General features: G+C 39.3%; 2 protein-coding genes across 4 annotated transcripts in view; one reads left to right on the top strand and one right to left on the bottom strand.

The window, feature by feature from the left end:
- Positions 1-12: 12 nt before the first annotated feature.
- cnot9 (CCR4-NOT transcription complex subunit 9) lies at positions 13-8,233 on the bottom strand. Of its 2 annotated transcripts, XM_078263158.1 has the most exons (9): positions 7,833-8,233; positions 7,587-7,613; positions 7,019-7,204; positions 6,751-6,866; positions 5,804-5,913; positions 5,587-5,696; positions 5,113-5,211; positions 4,929-5,020; positions 13-1,066 (listed from the first exon to the last, which is right to left on the bottom strand). In XM_078263158.1, the coding sequence occupies exons 1-9, from the start codon at positions 7,848-7,850 to the stop codon at positions 898-900; spliced, it is 927 nt and encodes a 308-aa protein (XP_078119284.1). In that variant the 5' UTR covers positions 7,851-8,233; the 3' UTR covers positions 13-897. The 2 variants fall into 2 exon arrangements, with proteins under 2 accessions (XP_078119284.1, XP_078119285.1); XM_078263159.1 differs by lacking the exon at positions 7,587-7,613 and having other exon boundaries at positions 7,833-8,231.
- Positions 8,234-8,282: 49 nt separating this feature from the next.
- usp37 (ubiquitin specific peptidase 37) overlaps positions 8,283-12,330 on the top strand; it is a 20,483-nt gene continuing 16,435 nt past the window's right edge. For both annotated transcript variants that reach the window (XM_078263155.1, XM_078263154.1), the window contains exons 1-4: positions 8,283-8,456; positions 9,341-9,569; positions 11,568-11,718; positions 12,264-12,330. The exon at positions 12,264-12,330 is cut by the window's right edge and continues 22 nt beyond it. In XM_078263155.1, the coding sequence (XP_078119281.1) occupies positions 9,396-9,569; positions 11,568-11,718; positions 12,264-12,330 (392 nt within the window). In that variant the 5' untranslated portion in view covers positions 8,283-8,456; positions 9,341-9,395. The remainder of the gene's footprint in view (positions 8,457-9,340; positions 9,570-11,567; positions 11,719-12,263) is intronic.

The following is a 12,330-nucleotide window of genomic DNA, read 5'->3' as shown; positions in this document are numbered from 1 at the left end:
CACCACTAACTATTCACTTTGAAAACAGTTTATTTTTTAAAATATCTTAAACAAGACCAACTGCTGAGATTTTACTCTGGACAGAAATCATTTTATGCATGACTGGGCCTCCACATACAAAGCCCTTCAACACAAAACTATAGAGAAATACATCCACTGTTTTACTAAACTGCTGTAAATACTGTGAAATCAGTTTACAGGAGCTTAGCAAAAGGAGACACGCCCAGTCATAAAGAAGGTTTAAAAGTCTTATTTGAAATGTAAGAAGAAGAAAAAAAAAGAGAAACAGTTCCTACTTTGAAGTGGAATGTTACAGGAAATTACAGTGAGAAACGGGAAAAGCTAGAGCTGACCGATATTTTGGAAGCGCTGATATTAACAACCGAGACAGATATCCAGATAGACATTGCAGTGCGGTTAACTGCAGTAATAAATGTTTTTGACCATTTTCTTATTTCAAGTCATTTCTCTGTTCAAAAAGGACTTTTGATTGTTTTGATAGGGAAATCTTTTGTTTCAAACTGTAAAATATCACACTCAAACAAACCTTTCATTTTGGATCTTGCCAAAAACATTAATGTCATAAACAAATACCAGCCAATATTTCATTATTGGATTAAATTATTGTCAAATATCAGTTATCGGTAACGGCTTTGAAAATCTTCAATCAGTCTGGCTCTTTAAAAAACAACTTTTCAGTTGTGAAGTCGGGACTTTGTTTGTGGAAGTGACATACTGGCAGTAAAACTGGTGTAAATGATGTATCCAAAAGCAAATCTTCCTCTATTATGTCCTCCACTTTGTAGACAGTCTCAGCGCCGCTTATGGCAAAATACAAAATCTAGGCGGTGATGAGAGAGTCTCTGTGTCAGCTGTAAACAACACACTCTGTCCTCATCACTGCGGAGCCAGTGGGATGCCTCTAGCGTCGGTGACTTGGCCCTCCTGCAGGTTCTTGACCAACTGTGCCAGCCAACGCTTGGTGGTGGTGTCGTCCTTCAGCACCTGGGCAAAGGTGCTGTCTTTCAGCTGGTCTGGCAGACACTGACGCAGGGCCTCTCTGGCTCTGAGGAAGGAAATACCACATGTCACAAACCAAATGTACTTTTGAGTCAACACAACAGCTTCTCGTGTTGGTGTCTCCAACTGTAAACCTGTAAAAGTCTGTACTTCTCTACCTACAGTATATCAAGACTAGAAAATGCATTTCCTGCAGAAAATGCGTGGGAATGCTGAATAGCTGAATTGCTAAAGCTAAACTGGATGAATAGCGTAAATCCGTAAGAAGTTGAAGTAGTGAGAGGAGTTGAAAAAGTGGATATCGTTTTAATAAGTATGAATTTCATTAAAAGTTAACGCTAAACTGAATTGTTGGCTTTAAAAGTTTAAAAATGACAAAATATGTAGAACATTGTGAGGTCTGAGTATATTTTCTAACTGATAATGACTCACATATGCAGAAATATGAAACAAATTGTATGAAAAATCTTAAAGCCCAAATGCATTGCACTGCAGAAAAATTGTCAGAGATGGAAGCTAAACTGCATTACATAAATAAGTGAAGAGCTAAAATACATTGTTAGAAAAGCTGGAAGATGAACTGTAATACTGTCAAAGATGAAAGTTGAAATGAATTACCTGAAAATGTCTTAACATTTAAAAAAGTATAAATAGTAGAAAAAAGTTGAAGATGTCCTATCATTAGCTGAAAGAGCTGAACATTTTAAAAGTTGAATGGTTTTAATAGCTGAACGTATGCAGAAGTTACGGAGAGCCAAAATAAAACATGAATAGCTGAATTGCTAAAGCTAAACTGGTTAAATACTGGTTAAATAGCTTAATCCGTAAGAACAAGTTGAAGTAGTGAGAATAGTTGAAAAAGTGAATTAACATCTTGATCAGGGACAAACTGACTAATGTATCACAGTGGGATTCGAACTCGGATCTCCCGCACCAAATCAACTACGCTATCATCTCTATAGATGACTGGTGTTCCTTCAGCAATTATAAAACCTGTCTTTGATCATTGATCACCACACCTGCTAATGAGTGAGAGACCGTGTGAGAGAACCCTTCAAACAAGCAAACAGAATAACAATAGTGGGAATGCTGCTGAATCAGCATTCCCACTAATTACATACACATGCTGCATGTGAAAGACTCAAAGTGCTTATTCCTTAGATAAAGGCTGCTATTTATGGAAGGTTTCCTGCTTATCATCATCATCTAAGACCCATCTATATTTCAAGTATTACTACTTAACCTCTGCAATATGCTTTCTCGATATGCATTATTAATATTACTTAAAAGGGTAGTCTCGCATTGTCAGACCTCTATCTCTTGTGAAACCTCTGCAGGGTTTCAGGGTTTCACTGACATTGATGGCTAATGAACCATGGAGAAAGCAAAAGAGTTGGCAAAGGATTTGCGAGAAAAGGTAGTTGAACTGTATAAATCAGGAAAAGGATATAAAAAGATATCCAGATTTGAAAATACCAGTCAGTAGTACCTGCACAAGCCTTAGAACTTCTGGAACAAAGTTGGAGTAATGAGACCAAAATGGAACTTTATGGTCACAACCATAAACAATGTTTGGAGAGGAGCCAATAAGTCCTATGACTAAAAGACTACCATCCCTACTGTTAAGTATGGAGGCGGATCTTTGAGGTTGTTGGAGGAGGGGGAGGGGAGGGGGGGGAGGGGGAGGGGGGGGGGAGGGGAGGGGAAGAGGACAGGACATTCAAGTCAAAGTTGATGACAAGATGAATGCAGCATGTTTTTGGAAAATACTGGACGGATTTTGGAATTTGCAGTCCGAAGCACAAGGACAAGTCAACCCTTCAGTGGCTACAGCCACAAGTGAAGGTTCTGGAGTGGCCATCCCAGTCTCCTGACCTCAATATCATTGAGCCTCTTTGGGGAGAACTTTGCACAGAACGTGCAGTTCGTGCAGACAACCCAAGAATTTACAGGACCTGGAGGCTTTTTGTCAAGAAGAATGGGCATCTCTACCATCTGAGAAAGTAAGGTACTCATCGACAACTATCTGACTAAGACTGCAAGTTGTCATTGATGCAAAAGGGGGCCATACACAGTATTAAGATCTAAGGGTATGTACACATTTGAATGGGGATCATGTCATTATTTTAATGATTGCACTATTCTGTAATAATAATAAAATAAATAATAAAATAAAAGTAACATGTTTCGCCTGTTAACTGGCGTTTTCTTAAAAGAATGGTACACATTTTACAAATTCTTTCAGGGTATACATGAGCACAACTGTAATCTTCAACAAAACATACAAGGCTCCCCTACAGGAAATTGGTTAGCAGAGCTGTGTGCTGTGTCATACATGGTGGATTCATCCATAAGATGTTTTGGAGGAGCACAGCTGCAGCTCAGTGCTCTTCTTCAAAATAACTTTTGATCAGAGGGTCATTGATTACAAACATTATAGAAAATTATAGAAGTATAGCACCCTACCATGCGCTAGTCTGATTATCTAAAAGGAAATGCATGATTGATTAGTTAGAGAGATCATGACACACCTCATCTTGTGGTCAACTCAGTTACTAAATGATGGTCTAAACCAGGAGACAGCAACCTTAGGCATGCATGCCACCATTGGCATGCGGTAGCTCAAACAAAGGCACACAAGCAATAACTGTGCAAGAGTTTTTTGGACATGTTCCAATCCGCATGCCAAATGACCTCTTCTACAGTCATTGGCAGGAGCATGGCCTGTTATTTACGGTAGTTTGATTGACTTTTTCCCCATCCGCATCAGCAAAGACCCGCCCTACTCTGCCTCGATTGGCTAGTACTTGTTGCCTTCTTCACAGAATACGCTGCAAAGGAAAAAACATAACACTGCCTGAGCGGGCTCGGTTGATGATGGCAGGCTTAATGCTGATATGGCACACTGATTAACAAGAACATTTTAATATGGCACTTAATTAAAAAGGTTGCCGACCCCTGGTATAAAAAATTCCCTCGTTCATTAAATATGGGGGCTTTGCTTTGTGATAAGGGGTGGCTGCCGTTTTACCCTGAAGATTAATGTTAGATAATATAAAAAATGTAAATTTCTTTAGCAGGGATGGTCTTTATTTCAGTTAAAGTGGCATACTTCCACTAGTGGAAAATATCTGGTGCAATCTCTTAATGGAAAATAATGGAAAAGTTCAAAGAAATATAAAAAAAAATTGCTTCTAAGTCCTACCAGCAGCCAAAAGGTGTAAAAGTATCAGTTTTTACAATGATTTAAAAAGGAGAAAGAAAGCTCACTTTAGCATCTGTAAGGCTGTAACCACCAAACATTTAGAAATTCATAGGAAATCAATTATTATATTAAGCAGTAAATTCATTTTCGGATCATTACCTAACAAGCATTCAGTTCTGACCACAGGCTGACAAGCCATTTAACTGACGGCCACCACAAACTGTTTTTGTGTAATGGCTCCTCCTAGTGGCAACTACTAATGATCAAATTCTTCAGTCATATTCTCTTCCCTGTTAAAAGTTGTACAGTCTCACACAAATCTAGCCTGGTCCTACCAGACTCTGGTACATTTCATTTGTACAGAGAGTCTGGCCTCTCTCCATTGACAAGTGTTAACTTCCTTGAAGGCGGGTACTCTGTTGAAGTGTAAAACTACTGGATCTGCCATAACCAATCGCTAACGTTTGGTCGTGACGTATGTCATGCGCATGTGCAACAAGAGGGGAGACTGACAACTAACGGCTTATATTAGCATTAGCATCGCTATATATATTTGGCCGGAGAAAACCCAAGAATATACCGCGAACCCAGACGGAGTACTGAAGGGAAATGAAAATTGAGCGGAAGTACGTAGGAGAGCGGAGCCAGGCTAACACAAATCACCACTCAATCAAGACCCAACGTTAAAAACAGGCTGCTCTACCTGAGATTGTCCGAGAGGCGAAGGTAGCAGCGAACAACATGCTTCAACAGGCGGGCTGATGGTTCTTTAGAGAGCTGGAGCACCATTTTGCCCTGCAAAGAAAATCAAAATTATATTGTGAAAGTCATTGCCAAGTGTCACACTGTGCAGATTCGGAAGGTAAACTCAATCAAAAAACACTTACAAGAATCATGGCCACATGGGAGAAACGTTCATACGTCTGACATATATAGGCCAGCCCTGTGTCATCCAGCAAGATCTTCTGCAGTATGAAAGTAGCAACCTTTCAAACAAAATGAAGAGAATAGTGAGGTGTTAGCTGATGTTACAGTCCCATTATGCACCAAAACTGCAAAAAAATAATATACAATTTATATTTCTATAACTTAAAAGTAAAACTACAGCAGTTTTAAGGGCTCATAATTCTAAAAGACTAGCAGCAGCATGGGAGAAATTATGTTTTTTTTTTTTTTTTAAAGGACCTTTCAATAAAAAAAAAAAGGAAACAGTTTGGGCAGTTAAACAGTGTAGCTAAAGGAGACAATATAGTGGTTGGACACAGGTTCCAACCATCCATTACTGTATGCCAAAGGTCAAGTTAGGGAATCTGTATGTCAGTTAGAGGACTGTTTGAAAAGCAGCTGGAACAGTTCAGTACCGTCTTGGAGAGCTCACTCCCTGATTCCATGATGCGGAGACACAGCGGGATGATTTCAGTGGTGAGGAGGAAGTTAATCACTTCTTGTTCATCTGTTTTGACCAAGGCACCTGCAGTAAACACAGAAAGACGCTTGAGGAGAGGGATGAAGACACAGTTTTGTGGACACAACCATCAATCTAGAAATAAAACAGGACTAAGCAGGAGTAAAGTTTACCTATGACTCCGAGGCTGGTAAGTCGCAGGTACTCAAACGGACGGGTTTTGCTCACAGTGTGCAGGAAAGGGTAAAGGAAAAGAGGGATGTGAGCAGCAAGAAAAGCTGACCTGGTAAGGAACAAAGACGTAAAAGCATTTTAATGACATGACCAGACATTCATACACGATCGGACGAAAGCTACAAGGTCACCTTTATACCTTCATGGATCATACTGACAAGAGAGACAAAAATAAACACCTACATTACAGGGATTAAAGCCCCAGTTCTCCGATGCAAGACATATTCTTGCATCAATACAAAAAGGCACATTTTTAAAAGGAATCAGGTGTCATGTATGATAAAGATGTCAGTTCTGGGACATTACCGTTAAAGGGATAGTTCTGATATTTTAAAGTGGGGTTGTATGAGCTACTTCTCCATAGTCAGTGTGTTAGCTACAGTAGATGGAGGTCAGCACATCTTTAATGCAATATCTACATTGCCCATTATCAGCAACCATTCATCCAATGTTCCAAAGGCTCATTCTGTTTACTAATCTGATATCATTTTAAAAGGCTAACTGAGAAAACATTGGAGAACCCTTTTGCAATTATGTACATAATGTAATCTGTTAATTATTTGCAATTTTATCAAAATCACAGGAATATTGAATATTTTTCAATGAAAATGAGAATAATGATACAAAAGTTATCATTCCCTCCAATATCGTTTATCACATCACAAATGCAATATCAAACTAATCGCAATCAGATATTTTCCTCATATTGTGTAGCCCTAATTCAGAGAAAACTGGAAGATGTAGTGGAAAAATGCCTCTGCCGCCATCTATATTAAGTACATTACATAGTTGAAGTTTCGAAATACAGCCTGTCATCACAGGCTGAAAAAGAAAAAAATTGTTACAAAAACCACTGCAATCTTTTATTTAATGAACTCCCCATTACCGTGTCTCCGGGTGTGAGGCAACACACTGCAGAAGTGCCAGGGCATTGCACACTCTGTTAGATTGGTGAGCTGTAAGCGTAGGTGGATTTATAGATGGATAGATGTTCACTATTTCCTAATAAAGAAGAAGGAATGCAATAAGGAAAGAAATCAGTTAAACTTATAATCAAGGCCTTGCAACAACAGCAGATACATACATGCATATATGTACACGTGTGAGCAAATAGGTTCTATGTGCTACATCTAGGAGTGGGACATGGGTCATACCTGCAACAGGGCAGCAATAGTGCCACAGGAGTGCCAGAGCATTGGTGCCAGGTCTGGCACAGACTCGCGTTTCTTGCTTAGCTCCAGCAAGGCATTTTCTCTGGTCTCTGGACTGGACAACTCATTGATCCATTGGTAGATCTTCTCCCGGTCTACCTGGGCCAGGGCTGTGACGTTAGTTACAGCCTGTAAAAGCAGGTGACAATAGTCAACAAGTGCCTTCATCATCGCCATCCAAATAAACCTTGGATACAAACTGTAGCTATATCAATATGATGGAATGAGAAAAGTCATCAGCAATTTAGCTTATCATAACAATGCAACATACATATCGTATGCACGTTACAACTAAACACATCCACAATATGGTATCCCATAATTGATATCAAGGTATTTCTGATTTTGTGGGAGCAAGTAGCTTTATTTTGGCATCATTGTAAATGAATTGGCAGTTTAACTGAAGTCTCTCCACATACTGTTATGTCTCTGACAAAATATCAATTTGAATCTTATTCAGAGGCCCAACCATTGTAAACTGTGCAGCCAAACATTGTTCAAAGCCACAAACCTTTATTTGAAGCTTCGTTGGAGATCCCTAAGTTTCAAAAGATACCAAATATGTCAGGCTGAATTTAGGGAAATACGAATAAATTGATGCTGAAGACATAAAAAAATATTCCCATTTGATGGAATGGTGTAACCATAAATTAACAGTGTTAAATGAGATGGTTTAATCGATGAAAGCAAATAAAAAAGGGGAAACGTAGCTATGTTAAGACGGTTGATAACGTTGCACTGATATTAAAATACTCACTGCTCCCGTCGCCAGCATTCTCTGAAGCTCTTTGTGGTCCCAATGTGTTGTTAAAACTACTGTATCTGCTGAACTGGGGTGTAGTGGCAAACTTATGTGGCTGCAATAAAACAAACTTGGCGTAACTAACACAGTGCGGGCAGCTAACGTTAGCCCAGCTAGCTAGCTACTAGCGTTTTACGTATTGACAAATGGAATCCAGTAGTTACGCGCGAACGTTAACATTACAAGGAACGTAACTTCATTGCGATAACAAAACGTTAATATTTTCATTTATCTGTATCGACAATAGCCTCGAGAGCTTATAACTGAACGCTATTGACCAGATAACATAGCTAATCCAGTGTCGAGTTTTTGTTGGTAATGGAGGCAACCTAAATACAGATGGCTAAAATATCGCGAGAGGAGGATCGGGCGCACTCTCGGTTATCATTTCCGTTGTAAATTTTCACATTCCCGCCATCATCGCGAAGCATTGCGAGGCGTAGTGTGCGGGTCCACTGTCAACAACATACGCACCGGGGAGCAGGTGAATGCCGGCAAAACAAACTTTCTGCCCTCGGAGGACCTACGAAAACAATACTGTGGTTTAAAAGTTTCAAGACGAGCACATACCAACGACAGGTAAATAACTGCGACGATGTAATCAAATCGTGACACTGTTTATCACCAAACTACAATCAGGCAAATTAGCCCGTTAGCTAGCTAGTTCCCGTTAGCCGACTTGCTAATGTCGGCCTTCCCCATCCATTCAGCGTCTGTAGATGAGGGGACGACATCATTATGGCAGACTTTCGGCTTTGCTGTTCTGTCACCCTAGCTGATTCTCTGTAACTTTGTAAGTTTTGCACATTTGTTTGTCTTGTCAGAATAACGTTGACCAAGCAAGAAGTAATGAACGCTGGTCGTGTCGTGCATCTTCGCTGCCGCGATACAGATTGGCCATTGGGCTAGTTCGATGGCTAACGTTAATGCAAACCAGCCTAGCCAGCTAACATAAGTGGCGTTACTTTCCCCACTTGACATTCACCACCGTCTTGTCAAGATTTAGCTGCGAGTGTATAGCTAGTCTATGTCAAATTAAGCCGTCAAACGTGTTTGTGCTGCTTAGCTGTTGCGCTACGTTGCTTGTGGTTGACTTCGAGTTTGTTGTGACTTTAAACAAGCGCTCGGTAGTTAAACGGCTAACGTTAGCTTAATTGCGTTATTAGTAGTTTTGTTTTAGCTGAGTAACGTTAAAACTTAGCAAATTACAAGTGTTTTTTTAATTAGCCGTGCAATATTAGTGCTAATGTCTTTCAAGTTGGTTTGGTTTATCGTTGAGCTCATTAGCTTATGCTTGTCATCTCTCTATAAAGCAATGGCAGTGAGAGCTGTAATTCAGTGGCACTGATATGGTTAAAGCATGACATTTATAATCCACTCAGTGCAGACTTGACATAGATGGTGGGTTATAAGTGACACACTGGTTGTATTGACACAGTTGATTTAATTTCCCTCTTGTTTAGGATTTGTCTGAGCATAAGTCACAGCCTCCCAAGTGCACCAACTGGATGGTAAGCCATGTCAACCATAGTGCCCAAACTCTCCAGCGGTGGCGCTGTTAAGATTCGCATTACCAGCATCGACCTGGGTACCACCAGGTGGAAAGAGGGAACTTTTGAGATTCTGGAAAAGGACAACAAAGTTAATCTCTGTTTAAGATTCAACTGTGGCGGAGCTCCCAAAACTTTCCAGGTATTGTTCAGTTTGTTGTGTTTGTATTTATTCAATAATGGGTGCAACTGCTGAAATGATTTGGAAGCAGTACCATTGTTACATTTCTCATTGTAATATTTTGAGATCTACCACATTTTGGAAAGCTGTCTCTTTGATGTTTCTCCATCATCATCTACATATCAGAAGCCTCAGGGAAAGCAGGTGATATGGTAGCTTGTTGATGCTCGTTCTTGCACATACAATTTCAATGGTTTCCGCAGCATTTTCAGCAGCAATACTGTGAAAAGTACAGAAATAAGTTATGAACACACAACAGAGATGCTCCAAATATTATAGCTACTTTCCACTAACATACACAATTTATTTAGTCTTGACAGTTATGAAAGATGAGCTGTGAATTTTACTGGAGGACAGAAATGTTGTTAAAGTAAGCTCGAGTGATCAACGATGTACAGTATTTGTTTTTTGCTGTCTTGACATTTATAAAAAGGAGTGCATATTTAACAACTGAGTAAAAACAAGTAGGTACCAAAACTTGACAGAGCACAAAAATGGTTTGTCTGGCTACTTCATGCTGCAAACTGCAGAGAAAAACGTCATAATGTGTCTCCCCATCTTTAGTTTGAAGCAATGCTCCACTTAAAAGGTATCAAACTACATTGTGGTGTTGAAAAGTGACTTTATAAAAAGTACTTCATTACCATTAATCTAAAAAGTCCTTTTATCAAATATTGTAATATAGCAGGCATGCTTTGTCGTTTTCCACATTGTCTGCAATGACGACAAAAAAATAAAAGGACCCCCAGGAATTAGTCTTCTGTCACCTGCATGCACATACATGTGCTTCTACTAGCGCATGCTTGAAGAGCTTGAGAAACAAACTCAACAGAACACTAGGAGTTAAAAAAAAAAAATGGGGCTAGGGCTGTGCAATTAATCAAATTTTAATCACAATAAAAATGTAATTGAGAAACGATTATTTTGCACATTACGTTTGGCAAGTAAATTATTTTAAACTCTTCTGTTCTCAGTGGGGAAAAAAAGTTAGCGGGAAAAGTATTACGGGTAGTTTCACAGATCACTGTTTTCAATGTTGATTTGTTTAACGGTTTTTAAAATAACAAAAAAATGCAACATCTTTCCAAAAGTCAGAGTAATCGTGTTAAATAATCGTGAATTCCAATGTTGACCAAAAATAATCGTGATTATGATTTTTCCCCATAATCGAGCAGCCCTACAGGGTACCTATTTAAAGGACCGCTTCCTTAGTGTAAACAGTTGTAGAATAATCTCACAGTAAATATTGGCATATTGCCCAAACCTAGTCCACAGCCATATAGTGGTTTACAATAGGTCTTTTTTTTCAGTTTACATTTTAAGTCTCAGTAGGAAGAGTGAAGGTGTTAATAAAGTTAGGTGTCGGGGGCGACCTCTACAATAGCTCACCCAGTAGTGTGCGCGCCCCATGTAGGCTGAGTCCTTTGCAGCATCCCTGGTTCGATATTTTGGCAAAAATAAGCATCTGGATTCTAAGCAAATGGGTGGACACTGGAGAGGTAGCTGCTGCGGGAGGCGTTTGGAATATATCTTTGGGCATTTTGACAACTGCCGCCCTCCGGAAGGGGCTGTAAACGTTGAAACCACCCTTAAGTCTGTAGAAACATGAATTATGTGGCAGCAGTGCATGATTTTAAAATAAGAAGAAAAAAAACTGGGTGTGTATCAGAGGTGACTCATCAAATTGACTGTGATGACCTGGGTTCGAGTCTGGCACTAGGTTGATCAAGGATCCATTTCACAGGGGAGTTCCCTCTATTCTTTTTCAAATTCACGAATGCGTCAAATGAAAAATATTCAACTAAGCAGAAATGGGTCAAATGAGTGCATAATTAAAATTAGAGTAAATTATTTTCAGCATAACACTTAAGGGCTACTAAAGTATGCAGTTGTAATTTATTTATGGGAAAACAAATCTACAATCAATGAATTGATTTGATTACCTTGTATTGTCCTCAGTTGAACCAGAACTTGAAGAAAGTAAGCCCGACTATGAGCCGAATCATGCTGACTTTGAAGGACAGCAGTGTCATCATCCTGGACAAGATACCCCAGACTTTGCTTCAGAAGACTAAAGACTACCTTGAAAAGCTCAAGCTGGGAAAGCCAAGTAATTACACCACTGCTCATTTTAAGAAATTTTTGATGGGGATTCTTATTTGTGATGTTGACTATAATAGATTTTGCAAAGTCATTATTTTTTTATTTAAGCTTTGCTTTAGTTCTATTTCTCAAGGTATTTCTTGGTACTAAGGCGAGTATGTCCTGTTCCATCTGCTGCTGATAATGTGTAGTTACTTTCCGTTTTGATACAGTTTCTTGTCTCTTGCCCCTCTCAGCAGATCTGGCACCAATTTCCCAGAACGGGCCTGGGGTTTCTTAATTTAAATTGAGCAAATAATCCTACATCACTATATCCTACACAGCATTTTGCATACATTGTTGGTTGACACAAACACAATGCTATGAACAACCTTTCATGGTGAAATGATCACACAGTAAGTCAGGTCTAATATCACTGGAGTAGCTACAGTTGTTCTAGCTTTAAACAAAATGAGTGTTTTTAAGAGAGGGGAATTCACAACCCAGACTGAATTGTTTAAAGAATCGTGTCAATCCATTGTCCTGATTTCAAATTTTGGTTATTAATTTTAGCGGTTTTAAAATCCAATGGAAGTGCAAACTTCAGTGTGCTCGGGAACCGCTCTATGAAAAATGAGAC

This window comes from Sander vitreus, chromosome 11 (assembly GCF_031162955.1).
Source record: "Sander vitreus isolate 19-12246 chromosome 11, sanVit1, whole genome shotgun sequence".
Taxonomy (NCBI): domain Eukaryota; kingdom Metazoa; phylum Chordata; class Actinopteri; order Perciformes; family Percidae; genus Sander; species Sander vitreus.
The sequence above is the reverse complement of the archived record's forward strand: the minus strand, read 5'-3'. Positions and strand labels throughout refer to the sequence as shown.

What these genes read in the sequence shown, in the direction of transcription:
- cnot9 (XM_078263158.1), bottom strand. An exon ending in TACCAGCCTCGGAGTCATAG is followed by an intron (nt 5,697 to 5,803) that starts GTAAACTTTACT and finishes TGTTTACTGCAG; the next exon opens with GTGCCTTGGTCAAAACAGAT. An exon ending in CCCATGTGGCCATGATTCTT is followed by an intron (nt 5,021 to 5,112) that starts GTAAGTGTTTTT and finishes TTTTCTTTGCAG; the next exon opens with GGCAAAATGGTGCTCCAGCT.